Below are 27,453 nucleotides of genomic sequence, written 5' to 3' on the forward strand. Positions count from 1 at the left end.
AAAGGAGGCCATAATTTGTAGCTTAAATGTTTTTCCCCCTAGTTATATTTAGACTGCCTGGGAAAGTTAGCACTACAAGCCATGTCTTAGGAGCCAATCTAACATTTCTTAGGATTCATTTAGATAACAGTTTCCTGGGCATTGTGCCAGAGTAATAGGGATGGATACTTCTTCTTTTCCTCCCCTCATAAGGACAACAGGGTGCTTACCTAAAGAAATAAACTGTGTAGGCAATTCAGTTGATTTTGGTCCTGCACCAGCATGATTCGGCATAGGCAGAAGCAGCCTGAAAAGTCTGAACTACAGAGACTGACGCCAAACGTTTCCAGCACTTATAGTTTGCAATGACCAGGAATGTCTTTAATACACATGATGCAGAAAACCAATGGAATTCTGCCAAAAGGACAAGGTGAGAATGGGGGGACTTAAATTCTTGAGTGGCCGCTATTTGGTGGAAAGTGTTTGCCAAAACCAAAAGCTGTTGGATGAAAGATGATCACTCACCTATGGACATCCCTTGTAAGGTTAAGAACCCCTGGATGGTTAAGTCTAGTCAAAGGCGACTATGCGGTTGTGGTGCTCATCTCGCTTTCAAGCCGAGGGAGCAGGGGTTTGTCCACAGACAGTTTTCTGGGTCATGTGGCCAGCAGGACTAAACTGCTTCTGGCGCAACAGAACACCGTGATGGAAACCAGTGCATGGAAACACAGTTTACCTTCCCACTGCAGCGGTATCTATTTATCTACTTGCACTGGCATGCTTTCGAACTGCTAGGTAGGCAGGAGCTGGGACAGAGCAATGGGAGCTCACCCCATCACGTGGATTTGAACCGCCAACCTTCTGATCAGCAAGCCCAAGAGACTCAGCGGTTTACCCACGTCCCTTGCATTTCATTCTGTACATCACTCATATTTTATAGCCAAGGGTCAAACTGGACATGAAATGGCAAAGGGGAGGAAAAGCAGTATGGACTGCAGTCTCTTGGAGCTGATGTGCATTATATATATTTTTTAAAAACCACTGAAAGATGGTGACACACACCTGCCATGTAATGTCTAATTTGGTCACAAGTGGGCATTTGAACCTGAGTTTCCAACATCCCAAGGGACGTGGGTGGCGCTGTGGGTTAAACCACAGAGCCTAAGACTTGCCGACCAAAAGGTCGGCGGTTTGAATCCCCGCGACGGGGTGAGCTCCCGTTGCTTGGTTCCTGCTCCTGCCAACCTAGCAGTTTGAAAGCACGTCAAAGTGCAAGTAGATAAATAGGGAAGGTAAACGGTGTTTCCGTGTGCTGCTCTGGTTCGCCAGAAGCGGCTTAGTCATGCTGGCCACATGACCCGGAAGCTGTCTGCACACAAACGCCGGCTCCCTCGGCCAATAAAGCGAGATGAGCGCCGCAACCCCAGAGTCGGTCACGACTGGACCTAATGGTCAGGGGTCCCTTTACCCTTCCAATAACCCAATAACCCAACACGTTAGCTGACATATCCTGGGAGCTCTTTGCTCTTGACGGCAGCAACTAATACTCGGTGCCACGTTTATTTATTCCATAAATAAATATACATTTTTATTTATTTATTTTTAAAGAAATACACTGCCTCACCTCAAAGCAGTTTATGAAACCAAAGTGGTTTACCCCCCCCCCCAAAAAAAAACCCCATTATGGATTGTCAGGGGGAAACAACAAATCACATGAAAATGAATTGTTATCAATTTGGAGGTGGGACGCCAAAACCTTAGAAATTAATAAATGGTAGGACATCCGATTTTTTGGGATGTGAAGGGAGAAATACAAGCTGCAGAGGGATGCCTGGGCCAGCCTATGCAAAAATACCTGGTCAAGCTAGGGCCATTAAGAAACAATACAGGGCCATTGAGGGTCATTGGCAATGCAAGAGAATTGTCCTCCTTCCTTGCCCTGAGGTGTGAACAGAGACTGGGGGTTTGGGGGGTTACCAAGGTAACTGGGTATGAGGTGATAGGAAGGAAGGAAGGAAGGAAGGAAGGAAAGAAGGAAGGAGGAGGACTGGGGTCCATCTTGGGCAGGCTGGCTGAAGCCTGGGCTGCACTGCTGTGGTGGACAAATCCCTCTTGAAATGACCATGCTGTAAGATCTGGACTCCCTTCATGCAGACTGAAGGTGTAAATAGGTGAATAAGCCATATTTCATAAAGCTATGAGAGTCTCTGCCATGTCTCAATTCCCCTAAAGGACCACAGATCCTGGGTAAAGGCCCGGAAACCCATGAGCTCTTGTCACTGCTCGGCAGAGAGAGCGGAAGGCACCCAACTTTTGTAACAGTGTGTAAAAGAACTCGGATGTCCTACTTCTTTCAGAAAAACCACTTGTGGTAGGATTTGGACTGAGGAAGCGGCAAGCTTCAAAAGGTTCAAGCACACCTCATCCCTCTCCTCTGCCTTCTCAAAACGGCTTTTCTTTAAAAACAAACAAAATACTTCAAGCTTGGGGCGCTGCGGCATGCATTGGTGGGAATAAATTGACCGTAGCACGGTGTTCTATTTCTGAAATATGCTCGGCTCTATGTAAGACTTCTACATACTTCAATTTCCCTGGGCCTTGTCCGTATCCTTTAGTCTCCAGCTTCCTGTAGAAATTCCTCAGCTTGGCTTCAAAATCTCTTTTATATGGAGCAGGAGCTCGCGCATTAGCACGTGTAGTACCTGCAACGAAGCCAGAAGAAGCACAAGACCTGTTTTATTAAGATCATTGTCACTCACCTTTCTGTTCAAGACTGGGAGGAAGACGACAGTGCAGTAACACCACATGCAACATATACTGGGAGGAAAGTTGTAAATTCTAAGTGTGGGGACCAGAAGAAGAATGGTAAGATTCCTGGACAATTGGTGATGCACAAAACCCATCATCTGAAGCCCTTCTTCATGTGCCTCCTCCATGTGTGGTCCGGAGGGTGGCAACACGAGAACAGGCCTTCTCTGCAGTGGCTCCCCGTCTGTGGAATGCTCTCCCCAGGGCGGTTTGCCTGGCGCCTTCATTGTGTTTTTTAGGTGCCAGGCAAAAGTGTTCCTCTTGGGCTTGGGCTGCTTTATATCCTACAGCCTTTTAAATGTGTCTGTGGGAAGGGGGGGTTATTGTTTTGTTGTTTGGGTTTAATGATTTACTTGTGTTTTTATCTTGTGTTTTATCTTGTGAACCGTCATGAACTCTTTTGATGATGGGCGGCATATAAATTTAGTAACTATAAATATAATAAATAAACAACAAGCCCGCTGTCGAGGGGATCTTTATTTTTTGCAAAGAAGGCTCAACTAGGTGGGCCTGACCAGATCCAGGAGGACAAGTCTCAGATCTTTTAGCAACAGTGCATGTTTCAGATTATTTAACACAGATTAGTTATGCCTTAACTGTTAGGCGATCCCTAGTATGAGATCTTACTTTCCAAATTTGGTATCAGTAGGCCACAGGGGTTCTAGTAAGTATAAAAAAAGGGGGGGGGGAGAAAACTGAAGCCAACCTACCCCTCTTAAAGTGTGTGGGTGGTTTTAAACCATGATGAACTAGTAAAAGAACTGGACTGACACAGAACAAGAAGGGGGAGACTTTGTTTTGCATAAGCGTATTATATGAGCATATGACCATTTTAATATGACAACTGTGGATTTTCTCTTAACCATCAGGAGAGAAAGCGAAAGCTATGCATCCTTAATTGGAAATTTAATTGGCATTTCGTAAGTGATGCCTTTGCGTAGCCTGGAGAACACACATTTAAATATACATTTATGAATGAATTAAGGGTGCATACTACTGAAAACATATGAACATCCGACAATGCATTCACACACAAAGAGGGTAAACCTATACATGTCTACTCAGAAGTAAGTCCACTGAGTTCCTAAGTAAGCGTGTAAGGCTGCAGCCTCCTCCCCCGCCCCAAAAAAGGCTGTTCTAAAACATTTAGAAAAAGAGCATGCCTGATTTTTGTTCAAAGCAAGATGCAGTAATCTGCTCTAGTCATCTGTGGAAATATCTAAAAGCACAAATTACTTGAATTGCCAGTTGCAACCTCAAAAACCTGCTTTAACTTCTGGTGTAAGATGACTCATAACAAAACACATGCCTAATTTTGAAAGTTAATTTCCAGACTTAGCATCTCTCAAAAGAGAACTATGTGCAGGGGGGACGGGAAACAACATTTAACAAAATGCGCTGCATTTCTGTTTACTGTAACTCTTAAGCTAAGCAAGTAAATGAACTACAAGCGCTACCTTTGGGGAAAACTTTAGTGAAGCAACTTCCCATTTTACTTCAAAGATTACATGCACCTAAAACGTCAGTATAATATATATCCTGGTTATGTAGGGTACTTAAGAAAAAACCCACAACCCTCTCAACACACTTGCTTCCTGGTTGTCTTCAATTTCTTTTTATAACTGCTCTGTTCCTTGGATTTCTAAAGCTTACAAATATGTTATCAGAACTGAGAAGCTGAAATGGCTACATGCCCAAAATGACACCGCAGCTCTTAATGAATTTCTTTGTGTGAACTAACAACACGATGCAACTTTAAAGTTCATGTGTTTGTGTGGCGGGGGAGATATTTGTTGTGCCTGAGAGAATGTGAGAGGGACAGAGAAAGAACGAAAGTTACAGGATTATAAGATCTGACCTTTAGCAGTAACTCTACTGGCTGTTAATTCCCAAACCAGATCACCATATATAAAAAAAGTCTTATCTATTTCTGTTATGGGCAAAAGGAAAGGACACACTGCCGTCACAAAGGCATGGGACAGGTGACTGGGAAAAAGCAATGGTGACTTTGACCTGATAAGAGGGGCCAGTATGCAGTTCTATAGACTGGCAGGAACAGAAAGAGATTCAGGCTGCATCCTTTTGCACAGCGACACACTTTTGAGCAAGCTTGCACAGGTTTGCATCATTAGGCTTAATCTAGATAGCATTTTTTTACAGAGCTGTAAGTGGTTTGAAGGAGGCATCATTCTGCTCAAGTTGTTTGTTTGCAACGCTCGTGTGTGTGTGTGTGTGTGTGTGTGTGTCTGACACTTCTGGTCAAACAGGTTTTAGAAATGGACATTAAACAAATTAATAAGGATTTGAAAGCGTACAAAAACTTGTTTTCCAGAGAAAGAGCAGGGTTAAGTATGTACCTGCAGGAGCATTGCTAGCACTGCGAGGAGGCAAGCCCAACCTTTTTTCTCATGTGGTGGAACACCTGCCTATCCCTGCCTGCTAGCCAGCCACCCCAACCCCTAGGCAAGTGGAGTGAGTGCCTGCTAAATCCAGTTGTATCCTACCACCAGTGTCCCAGATCCAAGTCTTTGGCTTCTGTGCCTTCCGGGGGGGAGGGGGGCGGGCGTGTTCCTGGGAGGGAGGCACCCATCCACCCAGTACCTGACAGTCAGCAGCTTACAGGCTTTGTAGTTATTGTCCTTATTCAAATCTCATATTTGATTCCCACACTTTTATCAAAACACAAATGCTGCTTCAAATGCATATACAGTGGTACCTCGGGTTACATACGCATCAGGTTACAGACTCCGCTAACCCAGAAATAGTACTTCAGGTTAAGAACTTTGCTTCAGGATAAGAACAGGAATCATGCTCCGGCGGCACGGCGGCAGCGGGAGGCCCCATTAGCTAAAGTGGTGCTTCAGGTTAAGAACAGTTTCAGGTTAAGAACGGACCTCCGGAACGAATTAAGTACTTAACCCGAGGTACCACTGTACTTAATTCATTCCTGAGGTCCGTCCTTAACCTGAAGCACCACTTTAGCTAATGGGGCCTCCTGCTGCCGCAGGAGAACAATTTCTGTTCTCATCCTGAAGCAAAGTTCTTAACCCGAGGTACTATTTCTGGGTTAGCGGAGTCTGTAACCTGAAGCGTATGTAACCTGAAGTGTATGTAACCTGAGGTACCAGTGTACTGTACATTTTGAACAGGTTTTGTCTACCATTTTGTTGAAATCTAGCACTTGGGATTGCTGCTTACATACAAGTGCCCTAAATACTTTTTAACACGTTCTTATTTTTATTGGTTATTATTCCAGATGTACACAAGGACTGAGCATGACAACCGACTCTTGAATACATCACCTCACGTTTCATAAAACACCACTAAATTATCCTTTCAGCACATGGCAAGTTCTTATTACAAATCAGTTGTCACCGTCAAGAATTTCCTGGGCAATTAAGAGCAATTATTCCATCCGTAAGAGCAACAAAAGAAAGGAAGGTTTACTTTTAAAAAAGAAATATTTGTGTAAGCATGCACATGCCTCTTTCTCTCTCACTCTCTCACATGCACTTTGTACGTAGCTGTGGGTCTTAGGAATAAATAAATAGCATTTTATGGCTTTTCATGTCATGTAAATGGGGGCATAAAGTACTGGGACTGGAAAAAGAATTATGTGGTCTGCACTCAACACGATAATAATTTATAATATTTTTATTATTTGTAGCCCGCCCTTCTGAGTGGGTTGCCCCGGCCACTCTGAGACACTTCGATTCTCAACAGAAACACAAAAGTCTCCCTGACAGACAGAGTTATTTGGACAGAGTCAAATGTATACAGACCCCCCCCCCCAAAAAAAAATTGACTAACATTAACATTAAGGCCCACAAGTTTCGATCCTAAGTTTGGGAGTGGGAAGCGGCTGTCACATTCCTGAACACTTCCAACAACCCTGTCACCTTCTTCAGATCAGGTAACTTGGCCTCAGTGAAATGACCTTGTTCCCCCAAGGGCCAGGAGCTCATTGAACTGAGCATACAATCAACTTTCTGTCTACCGGAAATATATTCATACACGCGTCATTCTATGCAATACCTTGGATAGCCCTCAGATCTCTGCTAGATTTCTACCAGCATACCTGTCTATTAATTTACACGGCGCTTGGGATTTATGTCATGCCAAAAAGTGGGGGGGGGGGGAGGAGAGCATATCTGCCCAGGCTTCCTTGTCCTACAATAGATGTACTTTTCGCTGTTTCTTTTTTGTTTCGTAACACAAGAAAACCTTTACTTAAAACTCCCCCCCTTTTTTAAAGGAATACAGTCGTACCTTGGTTTTGGAACAGTTTAGTTCCCGAACATGTTGGCACCTGAAAACTGCAAACCCCAAAGTGACTGTTCCGGTTTGCAAACTATTTTTGGAAGTCGAACGTCCGGCGGGGCTTCCACAGCTTCTGATTGGCTGCAGGAGCTTCCTGCAGCAAATCAGAAGCCACGCTTTGGATTCCAAACGTTCTGGAAGTCGAACGGACTTCCGGAATGGATTCCATTCAACTTCCAAGGTACGACTGTAGTCTTTAACAAATCTTTAAAAGATTTGTTCTTATTCCAGAATACCACCCTCCAATGAGAGATAAGCTATTCGAACCCATATTTGTGGTGCTTTCTTAAATGACAAGGTTAAGAAATGGCACCCCTTTCATTTTTAGCCTTTCCAGTGCTAGTGACAGAAAAGAATCACATTTGTGGCTCTATTCAATAAAGCTAAATATATCTCCACTGGCTATGCCTTACAAAGAAAATGTCTTTGGGAAAGGCTGTTTGGATGCCTACAACGAAGAATACGATATCGGTGTAGCCGCAACAGCCAAAGTTTTCACCTCCTGCTTGTTTGCACAAAGAAGTCCATGAAAACAGATGAGAACATCAGGTTAGCTCTCTACCATTGATGCAGTTGTAGCAGGGCTTACCTGGAGAGTTTTGAGGAGAGGACACCGGGGAGCCTCGTGGAGACTGGCAATAACTGGGATGAAGTAAGGCATGCGGCGGTACATATGACATTATTTCCTCTTCAAATAAACTAAAAGAAAATTGAGGGGGGGAGAGAGAACATAAGGGAGACTTGCACGTTTCTTCGAAACTATTGCATCTACTATATTTTAAGCAGAAAAGGCAGTTGGAACAAGAAAGTGCTTGGAAGGAAAAGGGTTAAACACATCCTCCGAACCTACCACTCCTGCTTCCAATCACGCACACTGTAATTAGTTTTGCCTGCTCTAAAATATCACCTGGCATTCTTTCATATCTTTGGGACAGGATTCCAAGAAAGATGCATACCGTATTTTTCCGTGTATAAGACGCCCCCGTGTATAAGACGCCCCTATTTTGGGGGACTCAAAATTAAGGAAATGGGGGGGGAGATTGCCCCTGTGTATAAGACTAACCCCCTTTTTAAACATTATATTTTAGTAAAAAAAACCAACAACAACTAGTCTTATACAAGGAAAAGTACGGTACATTGTGGTCCCAACATCAGGAATCTTTACACTGCATCTCCTGAGAGTAGCCCTTCGTTTCTCAGTCAATGACAAAGCAAGCACTTTGTGAATGAGACACAAATAATGCTGTGGGATAAAGGGTCCATGTGCAGATAAGACTTTCGTTTTTTTGGGGGGGCACGATCATGCCTGCTTGCAAACTTTACTATGTCTGTGTGCCCAATGTTGGCACACTGAATGCCACACCTGAATGCCACGCCTCTGCATGTAGGTTAAGAGAGGAAAGGGAGATCAATGAAGGAAGGGGATAAGAAGTCTTCATGCAAGGCCATACCTTTGAAATAATTTTTTTTTTGAATGATATCTATTAAAATTTCAGAAACAAAAAATTACATAGTTAAAAATAAAAGAGACGAGGGAAAATATAGAAAGAAAAAAAAAACCATACAAAATACAAAATATAGGGGGAAAAGTTAGAAAAAACACTTAAAAACAGATTAATCCTTCCGTATCTTACATTTCATTTCCTTGCTTCCCTGACCTCCTCTCACCTCCCTTTTTTGTATTCCAGTTCAATTGGTTAATTCAGCAATTCCTTTCCCTCTTTGTTTTTGTCTTAGTCCTTTAACTTAATATTTTATAGTTTTAGATTCTCACCTATTAACCGGCCATTTTTTCATACACCTTTATGACATTGCTGCTAGAACCACTCAATTTCATTCTAACATCATTCTAACATTCATTAATTTTACAATATTTCTGTAAATAGTCTTTAAATTTCTTCCAATCTTCTTCCACCGACTCTTCTCCCTGGTCCATACCTTTGAAATAATAGCTGAGCTCCACTCTCTAATTCCCACAAACCTTTTGGCATGGGTAGGCAAACTAAGGCCCTGGAGCTGGATCCAGCCCAATCGCCTTCTAAATCCGGCCCATGGACATTATGGGAATCAGCGTGTTTTTACATGAGTAGAATGTGTGCTTTTATTTAAAATGCATCTCTGGGTTATTTGTGGGTCCTGCCTGGTATTTTTACATGAGTAGAATGTGTGCTTTTATTTAAAATGCATCTCTGGGTTATTTGTGGGGCATAGGAATTAATTCATCCCCCCTTCAAAATATAGTCTGGCCCCCCACAAGGCCTGAGGGACAGTGGACCGGCCCCCTGCTGAAAAAGTTTGCTGACCCCTGCCTTATGGCATAAAATATGTTCCTCTTCCGTGAGAAATACAACCTTGAATTCTGGTCCCTCCTAGTCAAAATTCTACCTCTTCTTCATACATATTGTAGTATTTATCCTTCCCTTGTTTGTTTCCGCAATTATGCAAATATTCGGTTTTCTTCTAAGCCAATGTCCAGCCCTTTCCTGGCTCTTGCCCCTCCTCCTTCTCGCACTGCCAGCATTTTCCATAGAACTGTAGAGTTGGAAAGGAGCACGAGGCTCATTTAGTGACTAGTCCAATCCCATACAATGCGAGAATCCCTTTTGCCCAACGTGGGGCTTGAATCCACGACCCTGAGATTAAGAATATAATGCTCTACCGAATGAGCTACTGTCTGTTTCTAACTTTCCAATTGCGCAAATGCAGCTGTTTTCAATTAAAACGAAAATGTTTTAATCCAAAGCCCTTCACCAGTCATTCTGGAAGGCAAGAGATGGTAGAACCAATTTATCAACAAAGAGGCATGAAGAAAGCTGGGGGGGGGGTATGTTGAGACAAACAAAGGCTACATATGTGCTTAAATTTGGGCTACAATTCCCGCCCACCCCCAATATTACATAGATTCGACATTAGCCATGCTATTGAGTGGCTCTTTACGACTGATTGGAGTCTATTTGGATTGACAGGTTTCTCGAGATAAATACTGTAATTTTTGCACTATAAGACTCACTTTTTCCCTCCTAAAAAGTATGGGGAAATGTGTGTGCGTCTTATGGAGCGAATGCAGGCTGCACAGCTATCCCAGAAGCCAGAACAGCAAGAGGGATTGCTGCTTTCACTGCGCAGCGATCCCTCTTGCTGTTCTGGCTTCTGAGATTCAGAATATTTTTTTTATTGTTTTCCTCCTCCAAAAACCAGTCTTGTGGTCTGGTGCATCTTATAGAGCGAAAAATGCGATAAATAAATATCCTCGACTGAAAGCAAGCTGCAATTTAGAAACTTAACACAGACAATTCTGTCATCTAAATCCTCGGCTGCATCTCCCCCCAGCTTCATTTCAAAGAATTGAAGGGAGGGAGAGCTTGCTGGGGTCACCAGAGCAGTTTGCACAAACGTTCCAAGGTGATTAAAAAATCGAACAAACCCATATTCGTTGTAGAACAGCACCATGTACCTTAGTAACATGACAAGGTCTGCATCACTAGACAGGCGCACGAGTCCCGGGGTCCCTTCAGTCCGAATAAACTGGATCTTCTCCCTGTTGAGGCAGACACAGCGTTCTAAAGCATCTCTCGCAAACAAGGCACTGACGTACGCCAGGACAGCGAGGAAAAGCACTGGGTATATCAAATGCACCTCTAGATTATCCCTCTGCATTTCAGGAACCATTTTCCGTCCTGCTGCAACATGTCAACGTGAATGGAGGAATTTCGCAACCAGCCCCCCCCCATCCCACCCAAGCCCCTAAACGAATGCATTCGGAAGAAGGGTGTGTTGTGTTTTCACTGTTGTCCTCATCTCTCAGAAGCTGCTCCCAGGTACCCATCCAATGGAAATCAATCCCTCAACTTGACACGGGTAGTGTGGCTCTGAATTCCAAGCAGCAGCTCGAGCGCCGGAGAAGGCTATTGCTATTCCGAAAGAACGTGTGTGCACCTGCTCCGCTCTCAGCACAAACGTCAAGAGAAACCTGTTAATTTTCAAGAGCACAGAGCTTACCAGGAGCGAGAGAAAGGCATATTGTTCTGCAAAACCAGCTCAGTCAATTTGAGATGGTGGCAGTCTGGTGAGTTTCTGCGTGTTTTGTTTTGGGGGTTTTTTAACCACTTTTTGACTGACACCCACCTTTTTAGGGGAATGGGCGCAGCTCAGTGGAAAAAGCGTCTGCTTTGGATGCAGAAGGTATACCAGGTTCAATCCCTGGCACCTCCAGGTAAGGCCAAAAGAGAAGCCTTCTGTCTGAAACTCTGGACAGCTGCTGCCAGTCCGTGTAGACAATAAAGAGGTAGAACAATGGCCTCACTCTACTCCCATGTTTTGCATGATGCACCAGCTCTTATACAGCAGCAACTTTCAGAGGAGCAGCCATGTTAAGTCTTTTGCACAAAACCAACAAGCAGCGCTGCGGCGTCTTAAAAGACTAAACCATTTCTAATGTCATAAGCTTTCATGGACTACAGTTTTGCTTTATCAGACGGGCTTCAGATGCAGACGATCAATGGAACTGTAGTTCATGAAAGCTTCTTCCATAGTAAATTTGTTCGATTTTAAGGTGCCACAAGAACCGCTCTTGGTTTTTTTATAAGTCCCTCTCTGCATGCATGAGCACACTTTAAAGAGGGTAAGAACCTGAAATTCTCTCTCCTTTCAGTGTTTTTAGAATTCTGTAAAAAGCAGCCATTCTCATCCCTTTTGGTTGCTGCTGCTGGTGTGCGTGTAGAAGAACAAGCCATTCCTCTTCATGCAAGCACCTCTTACTTTCAGAACCACACAGACAGGATTTCCTTTTGGTTCATTTCTCGCTTTTTAGGGCTGTGCTGTCACTATTTGTCACTCTGAGAGACTTTTAAAAGTCTCATGATGCTGAAAGAGAACCAATGCAGCTACAGCTGGTTTCACTCTTTTTCCATCGCCATTCATCACTCATAGAGTGCTGGCCCAAGAGAGAAGTAGAAGCATTCATATCCTCTCCCTGGACATAATTCAGGGGGGAAATAGCAGCACCAAAAAAGTATTAAAAAATTGCTGGCAGCTATTGGTTCACACACCTAAAGTGAAGAAGCAATGTCTGCTCCCCATCTCTGAGAAATTAATGCCTGGATTGGAACCCAGATCTGTCCCAAACTTTACATCAAACCATCTCCATCTTGGAAACAACTCATGGCTGCAACATCCAGAATAATTTCTTCAATTTTTATTTTAACTACCTCCCGTTCTCCACCGCTTTGAACAACATTGTGGAGAACTCAAAAGCTTGTCATACCTTTTGTGACAATTTTGGGAGCAGACCTGCAGGAGAACTGAGCAGAGAGAGGCTTTCTGGCACCGTCCTGGCCCCTGCCTGGTGTGCTCCCCCAGCCAGCAAGTGTGTGTGTGGTTTTCTGCCTGCATCTGTTTGTTATTCCTGTTAGATATCTGCCTGGGAGCTTGGGGGCTGACTGCAGTGAGTGGAATTGCTTGCTTAGTGAGGAATTACAGCTAGGGCGTGGTTGTCATCTAGAGGCTGCCTCACTGCAAGAACAGGCTCCACCATGTGCTGCAGGGTTGACCCCGAAGTACAGCCGTACCTCGGAAATCAAACGCCTTGCGAGTCGAACGCTTTGGCTCCCGAACACCACAAACCCAGAAGTGAGTGTTCCGGTTTGCGAACATTCTTTGGAATCTGAGCGTCCGACGTTGGTTCCGCAGCTTCCGATTGGCTGCAGAAGCCGTGCCTTGGTTTCCGAACATTTTGGAAGTCAAACAGACTTCCGGAATGGAATCCATTCGACTTCTGAGGTTCGACTGTAAATGACATCCAAGGAGATTGCCCCTTTGGCTTGCCACTTTGGGGATCCGCAGAGACAGGTGTGCCTCCCTCCATGGTCAAGATATGGAACTGTAGGCCAGGCACTGTAGGAGACAGATCTGCAATCCTTACCCAGGGGGACAAATTTGGTCGGTGGTGTCACACACACCCCAGTGACAGACAGGGGGAGGAGTGTTGTAGAGGTGCTACTATCTTCCATCTGACATTATGAGATGCAGCTCCTACAAGGCCTTAGTTTATTATCTGTATATACTGATTTTGGATGATGGTGCTAGGATGTGCCGGGGTGGGCAGGTAGTTGCAAAGACGCTGCCCCAATTTCTGCAGTGGTGGTGGGCAGAGGGAAGTACTGTTGGGAGTGCAGGCAGTGCACCATCATCTGAGGTGGTGGCAACAATAAACTATTACTTATGTTGCAACCAAGCCTGAGCGACCCTGGGGCTTGAACGCTCCCCTTTCCCTTCCAGTGTAACCTCAAGGAAGAAATTCGGGTGCATGCACTTAAGTGTTATTGTCTGAACCTGGACAAACTGTGCTTAGTCTCAACTACAGCTGACTGAAGCAAGCCAGCTTCAAAGCTTGTTTTGTGAAGCGGACTCATTCAACAGAGCAGATAGGATTACAGTGGTGCCTCGCAAGACGAAATCAATCCATTCCGCGAGTGTCTTCGTCTAGCGGTTTTTTCGTCTTGCAAAGCAACCCTATTAGCGGCTTAGCGGATTAGCGCTATTAGCGGTTTAGCGGCTATTAAAGGCTTATCAGCTTAGCGGCTTAGCTGCTAAAAGGCTATTAGCGGCTTAGCAGCTTAGAAAAAGGGGGGAGCGGAAAAAAATCTCAAGACTCGCAAGACATTTTCGTCTTGCGAAGCAAGCCCATAGGGAAATATGTCCTGCGAAGCAACTCAAAAACGGAAAACCCTTTCGTCTAGCGGGTTTTCCGTCTTGCGAGGCATTCGTCTTGCGGGGCACCACTGTAACACAGTTGAGGGTTTGTATGCAATACCAAACCGTTGCACTAAATTGAAATCTTCCTTGCAGCTGTGGCGAGCTGGGGGGGAGGCACAAGAGCCTCCCACTCAAACACACAATAAGCCATAGTTTTATCATTAAGGCTGAACGCAGGTAATAAGCAGATATATTAAACAGGCTGCCGTATTTTGCTTGCCGGCTTCAATGTTGGGAAAGAAAGGTTAGTACTATGCTCACCTGAGTGAATGATTCCTGGTAAGATCTGGTTGCCGCTCCTGCAGAATTTCGAAGATATTGGGCTGTCGCAGAAAGGCGACAATCTTGTCGTTGTAAGCTGAAAATTCAAGAAAGGGCATCTTACTGGAAAATACAGCTAACTAAAACCTCAGGGCTTTTAGGCTCAACTACCATCTGTGGTAGGACGCGGGGGCGCTGTGGGCTAAAGCCTCAGCGCCTAGGGCTTGCCGATCGAAAGGTCGGCGGTTCGAATCCCCGCGGCGGGGTGCGCTCCCGCTGCTCGGTCCCAGCGCCTGCCAACCTAGCAGTTCGAAAGCACCCCCGGGTGCAAGTAGATAAATAGGTACCGCTTACCAGCGGGAAGGTAAACGGCGTTCCGTGTGCTGCGCTGGCTCGCCAGATGCAGCTTTGTCACGCTGGCCACGTGACCCGGAAGTGTCTCCGGACAGCGCTGGCCCCCGGCCAATAGATGTGAGATGGGCGCACAAACCCCAGAGTCTGTCAAGACTGGCCCGTTCGGGCAGGGGTACCTTTACCTTTACCTTTACCATCTGTGGTTAAACCACAGAGCCTAGGGCTTGCCGATCAGAGGTTCAAATCCTTGCAGTGGGGTGAGCTCCTGTTACTCGGTCCCTGCTCCTGCCAACCTAGCAGTTCGAAAGCAGTTCAAAGTGCAAGTAGATAAATAGGTACCACTCTGGCAGGAAGGTAAACGGCCTTTTGGTGCACTGCTCTGGTTCTCCAGAAGCAGCTTAGTCATGCTGGCCACATGACCCAGAAGCTGTACGCCGGCTCCCTCGGCCAATAAAGCAAGATGAGCGCCACAATCCCAGAGTCGGTCACGACTGGACCTAATGGTCAGGGGTCCCTTTACCTTTACTATTTTCTGCTTGCATGCAGGGACAGATGATTTGGATTGCTCCAATATTTTCTTTCAGGGTGGCTATTCTGTTTTATAGCTTAGCTTGAGCACCATTCCCTTGAAACCAAAGCAACTTATGTTTTTAGTGTTTCTAGTGCTTAGCTTCAGAGCAGTGGCTAAAAAACTCCTCTTCCATGCTGATTGGGTGGCTCTGTCATGCAGGAAACAGGGGCCCTGCAGGTAATAGTAATAGCTCTTCAGTACCCCCATGAACCTGGACCACCGCACCACTGGTGATCATGTTAAGGGTTAGATTTAGCTAGTGGGGGCTAAGTGCCAAAAGATAGTTGTTGTCCCTTTGGAAAACACACCTCCTTCTCCAAAGGCACCCATTTCTCAGGGAGATGGCAAAGGCATAGGGACCCCTGACCGTTAGGTCCAGTCGTGGATGACTCTGGGGTGAGCCGGTGTATAGCTTCCAGCTCATGTAGTCAGCATGACTAAGCCGCTTCTGGCGAACCAGAGCAGTGCATGGAAACGCCATTTACCTTCCCGCCAGAGCGGTACCTATTTATCTACTTGCACTTTGATGAGCTTTCAAACTGCTAGGTTGGCAGGAGCTGGGACCAAGCAACAGGAGCTCACCCCGTCGCAGGGATTTGAACCGCCAACCTTCTGATCGGCAAGCCCTAGGCTCTGTGGTTTAACCTACAGCGCCACCCTAAAAGGCAGCACATGAAGACTTGCATTAACCATTGCAATCTAATTATGATGATGATGATTTTGTAATCATAAGATTATTGAATAATCATAGAATTGTAGAGTTGACCATGAGGGTCATCTGGTCCAAACCCCAGCAATGCAGGAATCTTTTCCCAACGTGGGGCTCAAACCCATGACCCTGAAATTAAGAGTCTCGTGCTTTAACAACTGAGCTATCCCAGATGCTAAGAGGCATGGTCACGCGGGGGCATGACTGTGACTATCACAAGACTCTGCAAATCAGAATTTCCCACTACACTACTGATGATTTTACTCTCTTTTTTTTCTTCCCAAAGATGGCGTAAGGCATGGGGAGAACCAGAATAAAGGTGATTCAAAGTTGTTGGAAGATTCGAAGCGATGTAGATACACGGGTGGAGGAACTTGTGCCATAGGCACTATTGAACAGCATAGCTGCAGCAGCATCAAAGTTGTGGCAGTGCTGCTTCCTGTGGCAAGAACCACAGTTTATAAGTAACGATGTCTAGCTGCTTGGGTGTGCTGACCCACAGTCATCCGGTGCAGACAAAATTTAAGTTAAAAAAAAAGAGCAAACTAGAATCTGTCCACCTAGTACGCTAAAGAACAAGAAGAATTAAATTCAGAGTACAGAATGAACGTTATCACTCAGGCTCCAACCGGATAGACAACACAATCCTTTGCATGCTTACACAGAAGCAGGGTGGATAAAAATAAATGATTTTTTAAAAAAATCAGATTTTTAAAATTTAAATTGGATCTTTGTGATTTAAATTGGATTTTAAAAATAAAATAAAATCTTTCTATAGTTTCCTATTTAAGTTATATTATAGTCCAAAGTCTATGCATCAGGAAATAAGGATTTATTTTAAGTTTTTCATGTGTGCTGAAATTCAGTCTTAAGGGTGTTGTTGTTTTTTAAAAAAATGTTTAACCACATGAGTTAACAAACATGGATACATATGCTATAATGTAATTGCTTTAGTTAAATAATTAGTTTAAATTGTTATTAAGGAAATTATTATTTTTCTCCTTCCAATAAAGTACAGCAGAAAAGTTGTCCAAATATAGTTAACTTATTAAACCTCACAATAATTTCATAATTATCTGTCTATGTATTTCTAATAGTACAACCAAATAATTTTTGATATAACTGTAAAAACTACTCTGAAAATTTATTATTCCAAAAACGAAACCTTCCCCTGGTTGTAAATATTAAGATGATGCCAGCAAGAACGAGTCTTTCTGTAAAAATAATGATTTAAAACAAGTCTTACTGACTAGTGATTTAAATCGATTTAATTTCAATCAAGTCCACCCTGTTTGGAAGTAAGCCCTACTAAGTTAAATTGGGCTTGCTCCTTACTTAAGTAGGTTTAGGACCGGAGCCTACAAGGCCTGGAATCCATTCGGTAGTTGCATTTGAAGTAGAGAAGCTTTTTCAAAGCGTTACCATATGCAACACTGAGGGAACGGGCAGCAGCAGAAGCTTAAATCAGCAGTGACTGTCAAGAAACAGTGCTGCTGAGCAAACATCCAGGCACTCCATCAGGTTAATTGGCCGTGGGTGTCTTCCCCCACAATGTGACAGCTGCTACATTCAGTGAATTAGCTTCTGTTCTTGAAAGGCATGAATCACCATAACTGGAGCCAATGGGTTTTGCTGTGTGTAAGTAAGAATCGGGTGCACAAGCAGTTTCCAAGACAACTCAACCCACTGAAAAGGCAAAGCTGATATTAAAAGCAACAGTGCTGTGCAGAAAGCCGAGCCACTTATTAAACCGGTGAGCACCTTGCAACATTCATAATTGAACATTTCACGCAGAAAACAGCACACAAAAATGATCAACCTGAAAGAATGTTTTTCTGTTGAAAGTGCTCTTGCTGTTCTGTTCTGATAACAATCTGCTGCACACTCAAGTTTGCCGGATGCAGAATATCAAACTGTGGCACACTTAACTAGCATATTTATTGAGCAAATGTTCACTGCCTATATTTGCAATTTTCAATGTGTGTGTTTTTTTCAAGCAGATCTTTCTGAACAGCTTTCGTATTTTTCCAAAGCTCAGCAAGGCTACAATGTTCATATGGAACGCCACACAAACAGAGACTTCTGCCACAGAAATTTTCTGTTGCTATATATCCATAGATAACCTAATATTTATGAATAATGTTAAATAATGTTCAACAAAGGCAATATGTACGGTGACGGAATGGGAGAGGAATTCACTCGGTCTCTTTTTGCAGCAAAATGGCCCAATCTGACACTCCCAAACTAATTTGGGGATTGGAATGCAACTCCCAAGCAGATCACACACTTTTCTGGATTCTGCACAGTGGTTTCAGTGTGCAGAATGTGTGCACAAAAAAATACCTATTTTATACAAAGCATGTTTTCAAAAGGTACATTTTCATGAATGAATGCACTGAAAAGCATTGAAAAGTGTACAAAATGGTGCACCGCATAAATGTGGTCTTTTTGTGCACTCTTTTTTTTTTAAAAAAAAAAAACCTGCACAAAATGTAATGGAATAGCTGTTCAGAGAAACTCTTTTGAAGTCTTCTTAATGCATATTTGACTCTGCTTTTGTGTAAGTGGACACACCAAGCAACTTGCAAGTTTAAAAACAACAGAACATTAAAATGTAAAAATAACAATCGTCAATTTAAAAAAACACAAAACATTTTAAAGCCAGATTAAATCCTGCCAATTACTCTGCACCTTTGGTAATGGTGGCCAAGCTCTGTCTTAGTAGGCCAAAACCAAGGACTCACTACAACACTGACACTTCTTGATAATTGAGTGAGTTAACAAGAAACCCCTCTCCCATGAATGGCTTTTTGATTGAAGCCTGGAGTTTTACATCCACTCTAGATGTAGAAGTTGTTTGGCACCATCCATGTCTGAAGTCGCATGCTCAAAATTGCACCCATGTGATCTGTATTAATGATTTACACCAGCATACATCTCAGAAGCTGGATTCCTTCATTTTCATACCAAATGGAACATCAGGATTCAAAAGTAAGGCTCAGACTGATCTTTCAATCGACCTGGTTTGTGCTTCACATTAAAGCCATTGCTTTAAGACTACCTAAGGTTTAACGTTAATGAGCAGCATGCAGGTGAATGAAGAACTCCCTTCCTAAGGGACAAGACATTCTCGCTGCATCTGTGAGCCCTTTTAAATAAAAATAAGGTAATGAAGGTAACTCATAACTTACATGAGGGTTTGTTTCTGGGGGTCCAGAAAGCAAGGAGCCCCCAGGTGGAGGACTGCTTACCGGGCTTTGGGAAGGAGGCAGGAAGACTCTAGGTCAAAGCTTTCCAAACTTTTCATTTCATGACACAGTAATTCAGTTTTCCTAGCAAACTGGAGGCCTGGGAGGTGTGCCGGGTGAGTATGTGAAACACACCTACACAGTGTTGGAAACAGAGATATGAAAGCTAGGAGCTAAATGGCACATTAAACCTGGGTTATGGGCACTATAACAAAATGTCTAGGCGTGCTTTTTTATAACAAGAATACACAGCTGAAAATGAATGAACTGCAGCTAAAATCTTATATTCATTGTTCACGTGGTCTAGTCCTCCCCTGAAGACTGCAAAAAAACAAAGCCATATTTCCCCTGCCTGCCCCCCTAATATTTTTAAGAGGGTCTCTTTTCCAGTCTTCAGAGAGTTAGCTGGAAGTAGGGAGGCAGAAAAAGGTCCCCCTTTCCTTCCAACACTGCAGTTTTAAAATCTGAAATCTTAGGCGCAATACTGCTCCCAGAGCTCGCATTAATGAAATTCCCTGTCGCAAAGCGCACCTAGAACAATGGGTGTTTTAAACGCTGCACCTACACACCTACACACTGCAGCTGACACACTCACATGTCGACACACAGTTTGGAAAGCTCTGTCCTAGGACCCTACCAGAGCCCTCACACTTCCTTCCCAAAGCCCAATGCCTCGTTTACCCAGATTTGGGAAGGCGGTGCAAGGGCTCCGGTGCAACCTTCCGAAAGCCAGGTAAGCCCGCAATTGCAGCTGTGCACAGGTGGAGAGGGAAACTAATAAATGGCAAGCACGTTTCCTCCTCTCTCCATTTATCCCCCCCCCCCCGTTGCAAAGCTGCATTCGTGTAAGTAAAATAAGCATAATATGTGAGTTAGCTATATACACCTCCCCAACCCTGGCAGTGTTAAAAACCCTGGAAGGTAAACGGCGTTTCTGTGCGCTGCTCTGGTTCGCCAGAAGCAGCTTAGTCATGCTGGCCACATGACCCGGAAACTGTATGCTGGCTCCCTTGGCCAGTAAAGTGAGATAAGCGTCGCAACCCCAGATTCATCCGTGACTGGACCTAACGGTCAGGGGTCCCTTTACCTTTCTAGGGACGCGGGTGGCGCTGTGGGTTAAACCACAGAGCCTAGGACTTGCTGATCAGAAGGTCGGCGGTTCGAATCCCCGCGACGGGCTGAGCTCCCGTCACTCGGTCTTTGCTCCTGCCAACCTAGCAGTTTGAAAGCACATCAAAGTGCAAGTAGATAAATAGGTAACGCTCTTGTGGGAAGGTAAACGGCCTTTTGGTGCGCTGCTCTGGTTCGCCAGAAGCGGCTTACTCATGCTGGCCACAAGACCCGGAAGCTGTACGCCGGCTCCCTCAACCAATAAAGCGAGATGAGTGCCGCAACCCCAGAGTCGGCCATGACTGGACCTAATGGTCAGGGGTCCCTTTACCTTTTTAACCCTGGCAATGCCTTGCTATGGATAACTTTTTTAAGTCCCTTTTGTACAATGTGTTCCTAGTTACATAAACTTTTTTAAAAATGCGAAGAGGCTTTGCAATCTCACCAACAGCAAGTTCTCACTTTCAGAGAACAAGCTCCCCACTTTCAGCCCTAACTAAACTCTCACCCATTTCTCTCAGTGTTCCTGTATTGAGCTCTGGTGGGTGGAAGTTGCTACCAGTCCAGCAGCTAATTAGCTTGAATGATTTGGATGTTCTTTTCCCAACGTTATCCTCCTACCCCGTCCTATCGTCTGTCAACATCAGACTGTAGATAATACATGTCTGAAAGGTCACAGAGTGGCCTCCAAAAAGGCGTTCGGCAAAATGCTGGGTGCTTGGCAACCCTAAGGCACGAGGCCGAGAAAAATGCTCACAGAAAACCAAAATAACCAGCTCCAGTTGTAGAGGAACACCTCCTGGGTTACAACATTATAGCATTATAGCATTTAACTCTAGGAGTTTACCCCAAGCAAGATGTGTGCATATAGCAGAGCCACGCCTAGTATCTCACAGTATACATTTCACTTAAGTCCACTCGTGCAACACTGGATCCTGCCCAATATTTTGTTTCGTTTTTTTAGAAGGGCAATAAATTGCAGGAGAAACCTCATGCCTTAAAATGGTAACATAAGACACAGCCCTCCCATGCAAAATGCAAACAAAGCATGACTCTACAAGGCACACATACCCACAGGAACCATGTCCTGGTATTGAGCCCTGCTCACTGTGTTGAATGTGCTTGATGGCCGCGGCAAAACAGGAGGTCCTGAATGGCGGGAATCCTCTCCTACCTGGAAAAACAAAACAAAAAAACAAATGGAGGTACAAAACTGATTTGATCGTTTTGAAAACAGCAGCCATGGGGAAACAGCTTTTGGTTGGTGAGAAGTGAGGAAAGGAAGTTGAATACTTTCCCATTTTAAAAAATAAAATCCTGTCTGAAGCTGCTGTTTGAACTTCAAGAGAAGCCTCCAGAGGCACCGATGGGAGCTTCCCCTCAAAACACAAATATCAGCTTCAGAGAGTTTTCTGTCAGGACTGAGCAAGGGTGTGGGAGAGAGTTAAACTTTCCCGCAGAGTCTCAAGACTGCTCATTACATAACCCCAAATGTGCACATTCATTATATACACGTATTAACTACAGTATAGTTCCCAGTTGTGGTAGCTTTGGGGCCAGTGCGAGACGATTATCAAAAGGACCATGTTTGTATGGTCAGAAAGAAACGCCTCACTTTACATTGTCATTTAAAATATTTTTAAATAAAGCAAAGCAGTTCTGCTTTACTAAAATGTTTCTTCAGACATTTAACCTTCCACCATGTTTGAGGTCCAAAACAACCTCCAGCGGGGGTCTTTTAATTATGCAAAAACTCCTCCTGCCCCAACTTCACATGACATCCTCTCTTCTAGAACAAAGCGATCCCAATTGTGCTTTTTAAAAAAATAAAAATATTAGAAACCAGTGCACGGGTGACAAATGAAATGTAAGTGCCTTCACAAATGACTCAAACGAGGTGAAAATTATCATCTAACAAGCTTTAATACAATTTCAACTGTCTTTTCTGTTTTCTTTTCACATTGGTATCAGTCTCGGATACATCTAGTTAAAAACAACAGGAGAAATTCAGTGTAGCACTATGGCAACCAGTCTATCAGTACAAACATTTCCGCTGGCCACACAGAACAATCTCCTTCTCCAACTGCATGCTGTTCTCGGGGTTCTTCAGACTGCTCCACTGAGCCAATTTTTGGGGTGACGCGAGGAGAGGAGGTGCAGGCATGCAGGGGAAGATGTGAGAAAGCACTGAAGTGCTAGCTAAAGTCCTTGCAAGGGTTTCTGCTAGCAGGCCTTGCAAGCTGAATCCAGTCCAATGTCTCAGCTGGCATCTGTTTGACTCAGTATCTGTTTAAGAGTTTTTGCAAGTATTAAATGTCCACAATGCACTCTACATGGGGCTACCTTTGAAGGTGACTCAGAAACTACAACTAATCCAAAGTGCGGCAGCTAGACTGGTGACTGGGAGCGGTCGCGGAGACCACATAACACCGGTCTTGAAAGAGCTACATTGGTTCCCAGTACGTTTCCAAGCACAACTCGAAGTGTTGGTGCTGACCTTTAAAGCCCTAAACGGCCTTGGCCCAGTATACCTGAAAGAGCATCTCTACTCCCATCGTTCAGCCCGGACACTGAGGTCCAGCTCCGAGGGCCTTTTGGCGGCTCCCTCACTGTGAGAAGTGAGGTTGCAGGGAACCATGCAGAGGGCCTTCTCAGTAGTGGAGAAGCGATTCTCCCCGCTGCCCCTTCCCTTGCTTTAAAACAGGTCCGGGGACAGAGGGGAAGGCCCGCGGCACTTCCCCTCTGTCCCCGGACGGTCTCCATAGGAACGCATTGATTGATTTTCAATGCATTCCTATGGGAAACCGTGCTTCGCAAGACGAAAAACTCGCAAGAAGAAAAAACTTGCGGAACGAATTAATTTCGTCTTGCGAGGCACCACTGTACATATATATATACATATATATACATATATATACTTTGCTGGAAGCCACCCAGAGTGGCTGGGGAAACCCAGCCAGATGGGCAGGGTATGAGCAATAAAATTATTATTATTATTATTATTATTATTATTATTATTATTATTATTACTACTACTACTACTACTACTACTATTACTATTACTACACCACTACTCTACTTACAAACCATAAAAAGCTCAGTCTGGGCTGAGAGTTTAAAATAAGCTTTTATTTTACTTTGTGTAACATTTAACAGCCTGGAGGATTTCTGTTTCCGCTGAGAACTAGTGTGAGCTTGAAGATTTCCCCCCAATGTTTGGACAAATCGTAATTGATTGCAAGTAACCCTGCTTTCGATACGCACCAGAACAAACAAGCTCAGCTGACATTGCAGGCCTTGGTGAGGTTTAATATTCTTTATGGCTTTATACTTGGGTCCCATAGAGGAAGCACAAAAGCGCCATCTATGACTGTCGCTTCCCTTCACAGTTACAGCTGAGTGCACTCTGCTCTGTAAGAGCAACCTTTACTTCTGCAATTTCCTGGCTCCCATAGGTCTTTGTTACATGAACTTCGGGGGTTTTTGTAGTTCATCGCTCCCTGCTCCGCAGGCTCGCTGCATACCCTTTCCTCTCAGCGTGAGAAACATACATATTTGCAAATCTTCACCCACAACTTTGTGTCATTAAAATAGATCAAACCCAACTTGTTTTTTAAGATGCCAAAGAGCCACAAAGACACAGTGTCTCCCAAAACTAGATTTGTACATTTCTCAGTACAGGAGAAAAGTGGGGGGAAACGACTCCTTTTGAAGTGTGCCAGGAAGTGGGAATACCAGTATTATTTGCTCCATCTCCTTGATTTACTTTTCCCCAGTTGCTGAAAGACAGCCCCGTCCCTTCAAACTTTGACCCCTGGAATAGTGGACCAAGCTAAGAAAAGGTCTTTATAAGAAGGAAAAACAAGAAGAGTGATGACCTTTCAGTTTAAAAATGGTAACCTTGCAAATATTTGCAAGTTACTAACAGGTTACTGTTTGCTTTATACTATATGCTTCATTTCAATATGTACACCACTCTACCAACAGTTGTTTTCGGGTTTTTGCAACCCGCTCCTTTGCACGGTGACTTTTAATAAATTAAAGGGCGGGCCAGGAGAATGACTGTGCACAGACCAATGTGGAGGAAGCACAGTTAACACATAGCAGGGGCCCAAAGAGATTTAAAAACCAATACCTGTATGCTTATAAGCACAGTTGTTTTTATTAGAAATTATTAGAAAAGGATTCCAATAATGGGTTCGTGTCCAATTTCTTTGTCAGTATGGTACATGTTCTGCTTCCCCTGCCTGCCCCCCACTTTTGACTTTCAGTGCATCCTTTGGCTTGACTTGAAACAGATAACCATATCAAAAAGCCATGATGTGAAAAACAGGGTGCTCCTGTTGCTGCTGTTCTGTGAACAAATATCTGTATTCAAAGGCCCTCCAGTGGTATAAAGGGGAAATGGCAGGGACATTTTGCAAAAGATAAAAATTGTTATTGCAAAGGTCAGGATACTTTCGTCGAGCTGGCACAACCTGAATCCAGCTGATTCAGGCTATAATCTAACACGCTGGTATAGATTCCAGGGGAACTGAGAACTCCTGTCACCTTGGGTCCACGTGTGATAAGATAGCTAACCGCAGTATTTGCATATTTTGTTTTCTGTGATGAACTTGTTTAGAGGAGTGCACTGCTTTGCAATCGATGACTGGCTGTGTTGAGATCAGTAGGAAGGTAGCAGGCAACTACAGCCCAGTTCTGGAGCCCAGAACCCACCAAAACTTGGAACTCAAATGCAGCTTGGAGCCTATTGAGCTACAGGTCAAAGATACAGTGTTAGAAACTGAGATATGAAAGCTAGGAGCTAAATGGCACCTTAAACCTAGGTTATGGGCGCAACAACAGAATGTCTAGGCACACTTTTTTATAACAAGACTACAAAGCTGAAAATGAATGAACTGCAGCTAAAATATTACACTCGTTTTTCACATGGTCTAGTCCTTCCCCTGCCCACCTCCTCAAAATTCTTAAGAGGGTCTCTTCTCCAGCCCTCAGAGAGTAGCTGGAAGTGAGGAGGCAGAAAAAGGTCCTCCTTTCCTTCCACCCTGCAATTTTAATCTGGAACCTTAGGCGCAGTACTGCTCCCAGAGGTCAGAAACTGCTCGTGCTAATGAAATTCCCTGTCACAAAATGCACCTAGAACAACGGGAGTTTTGAACACTGTAAAGATATTATCACCCTGTTAAGGCCCTAAATTTGAGACCAGAGTACTTTAAGGATGGCAAACACCAGTATGACCCTATCCATAATCTAAGATCTACATGTGAGATCGTGCTTGTGGGCCTGCTGGTGAAATCTGTTAAGATAGGTGAGCAAGCACACAAGGCAGGGCATTCTCAGTGGTGGCTCCGCAGTTGTGGAACTCCCTTCCAGTTTATAGCAATTTGGTCCATTCAGTCCTAACCTTCAATAAGGACTTATATTTTAACTATGCTTTTCCTTAAGAGGATTTTGCTGATCCATTTCAGAATCCTGTCTATAACTATCCAGTGCCTAATTCTCTGCCTGTGGTTCTACGCATTTATTTCTCTTTGTACATTACTTTGTGACATTGCTTGGCCCTGAAAAGATAACTGGGTAGTTTTTGTATTTATTTTGATTATATATTTTGTGTTTTTATAGTTTTATTTTATCCTGTGAACTGCCATGAGGCCTGCGGGTATAGTGCGGTATATAAATTTAATAAATAATAATAAGCTTTTCAAAGCTCAATAACTAAAAGAAAGAAAGAAAGAACTCCCATGCATCTATTTTAAACCAGCTAAAACATTCACAAGGCTGCTTTGTCTTTGATAAAGCTGATCTGGGTTGGATTAGACATGCGTGGCACTAACTTTTCTTTTTTAACCATATCCAATAAAATATATAAGGTATTGTCTCTGACAGTGAATAATAATAATAATTTATGCCCCGCCCATCTGGATGGGTTTCCCCAGCCACTCTGGGCTGCTCCCAACAGAATATTAAAAACACGATAAAACATCAAACGTTAAAAACGTCCCTAAACAGGGCTGCCTTCAGATGTCTTCTAAAAGTCAGATAGTTGTTTATTTCCTTGACATCTGATGGGAAAATAGTGGCCAGAATGTTGGGACTTGAATGGCCAGGGCCTGGGTTCAAATCACCACTCGGTCATTAGTTGTTCTCTGGATGGTTTATTTGAAAGGCCAGACTTCCCCAAGCTGGTGCCCTCCATAGGGAATACAGCTTCCATGATCCCTGACCACTGGCCATGCAGGCTGTGTTGAACTAATGTTCAGCAAAATGTGGGGAGCACCTGTTTGGGGAAGGCTGATCGAGGTCACCGATGCGATTACATTCCGAGGAAGGAATCAGAAGACTGACATAACAGTGAATGTTATACGTCATGAATGTAGAAATGGGACCGTGAAGAACCGAGGATCCTGTAACCTTGACAGGTGATCTCTCTCTCACACACACATGGGCTAAGTGCTAGCTTACCTCACCAGCACTGTGGCTGCGCTGCCTCGTCAAATGTTGCCGGTGGACCAATGCACTCGTCGGCCTGCTGCTCTGCAAAGGAAGCCGTGGGTCGATGAACGTCGTGGTGCGGGAATTGTGGTCGACAAAAAAAGCCTGGTAAGGAAGCAAGAGGAGACGAGCGGGAGGAAAGCATTTCATTACTTGCCAAAACCTCACTCGGATTCCTGTGGGTATTTCTGACTGCACGCCTTCCTATGTTAAGCTGCACTTGTGAGCAGCAAAACATTGGGTGGTTACAAGCGCAGGAAGTCTTATGTTCTAATGGCCGTTAAGAACTTTAACTTTGTCACGCAACAGGGAACTCTTTGGGGGTGGGTGGGTGGGTTCTAACATGGGTTAACCAGCACTACACAGGCTTTCGGTGCCCCCAAAACAGTTCCGATTCTCGTGTGCACAGCAATTCACAGAAGTCAAGCGAAACGAACAGTGAGATTGCTTAAGAGGAGAAGACTTGAGCAACTAATCACAGAGAATGATGGTTCGTTCACAAACAGGAGCTGAGTGGGTGGAGGATGAGAACTCAGGGGTACCAAGAATGCATTAGGTAGGTGAGACAAAGTCAGATTTGATGGGCAATTTCACTTTCTCATCTTCCCAGCCCTCCTTTCAGCTATCCGCATCAGTTTGCATTGCTTATAAAAGTCCTCGTGAAAATTCACCTGCATTTCAGTGTGAAATTTCTCGTAATATGCACGTTTGTATGCATTTCCCCCTAGTATATATGTTTTTACTTGGCACTTTTCCCTAATGCAATGCGTTTTTAATGTCATTTTCACCAATATATACATTCTTATGTCAGTATATGCCTGCATTGTCTGCATTACTTGCTCAGA

General features: G+C 44.1%; 1 protein-coding gene across 6 annotated transcripts in view; it reads right to left on the reverse strand.

The window, feature by feature from the left end:
- Positions 1 to 27,453, reverse strand: part of HECW2 (HECT, C2 and WW domain containing E3 ubiquitin protein ligase 2) — a 206,983-nt gene that overhangs the window by 29,248 nt on the left and 150,282 nt on the right. For all 6 annotated transcript variants that reach the window (XM_081193300.1, XM_081193301.1, XM_081193302.1 and 3 more), the window contains 6 exons: positions 26,579 to 26,713; positions 21,185 to 21,287; positions 14,122 to 14,218; positions 10,562 to 10,645; positions 7,697 to 7,806; positions 2,561 to 2,681 (listed from right to left, as the gene is read on the reverse strand). In XM_081193300.1, coding sequence (XP_081049426.1) covers positions 2,561 to 2,681; positions 7,697 to 7,806; positions 10,562 to 10,645; positions 14,122 to 14,218; positions 21,185 to 21,287; positions 26,579 to 26,713 — 650 coding nt within the window. The remainder of the gene's footprint in view (positions 1 to 2,560; positions 2,682 to 7,696; positions 7,807 to 10,561; positions 10,646 to 14,121; positions 14,219 to 21,184; positions 21,288 to 26,578; positions 26,714 to 27,453) is intronic.

The sequence above is a fragment of the Podarcis bocagei genome (genome assembly GCF_964188305.1).
Source record: "Podarcis bocagei genome assembly, chromosome: 1".
Lineage (NCBI taxonomy): Eukaryota > Metazoa > Chordata > Lepidosauria > Squamata > Lacertidae > Podarcis > Podarcis bocagei.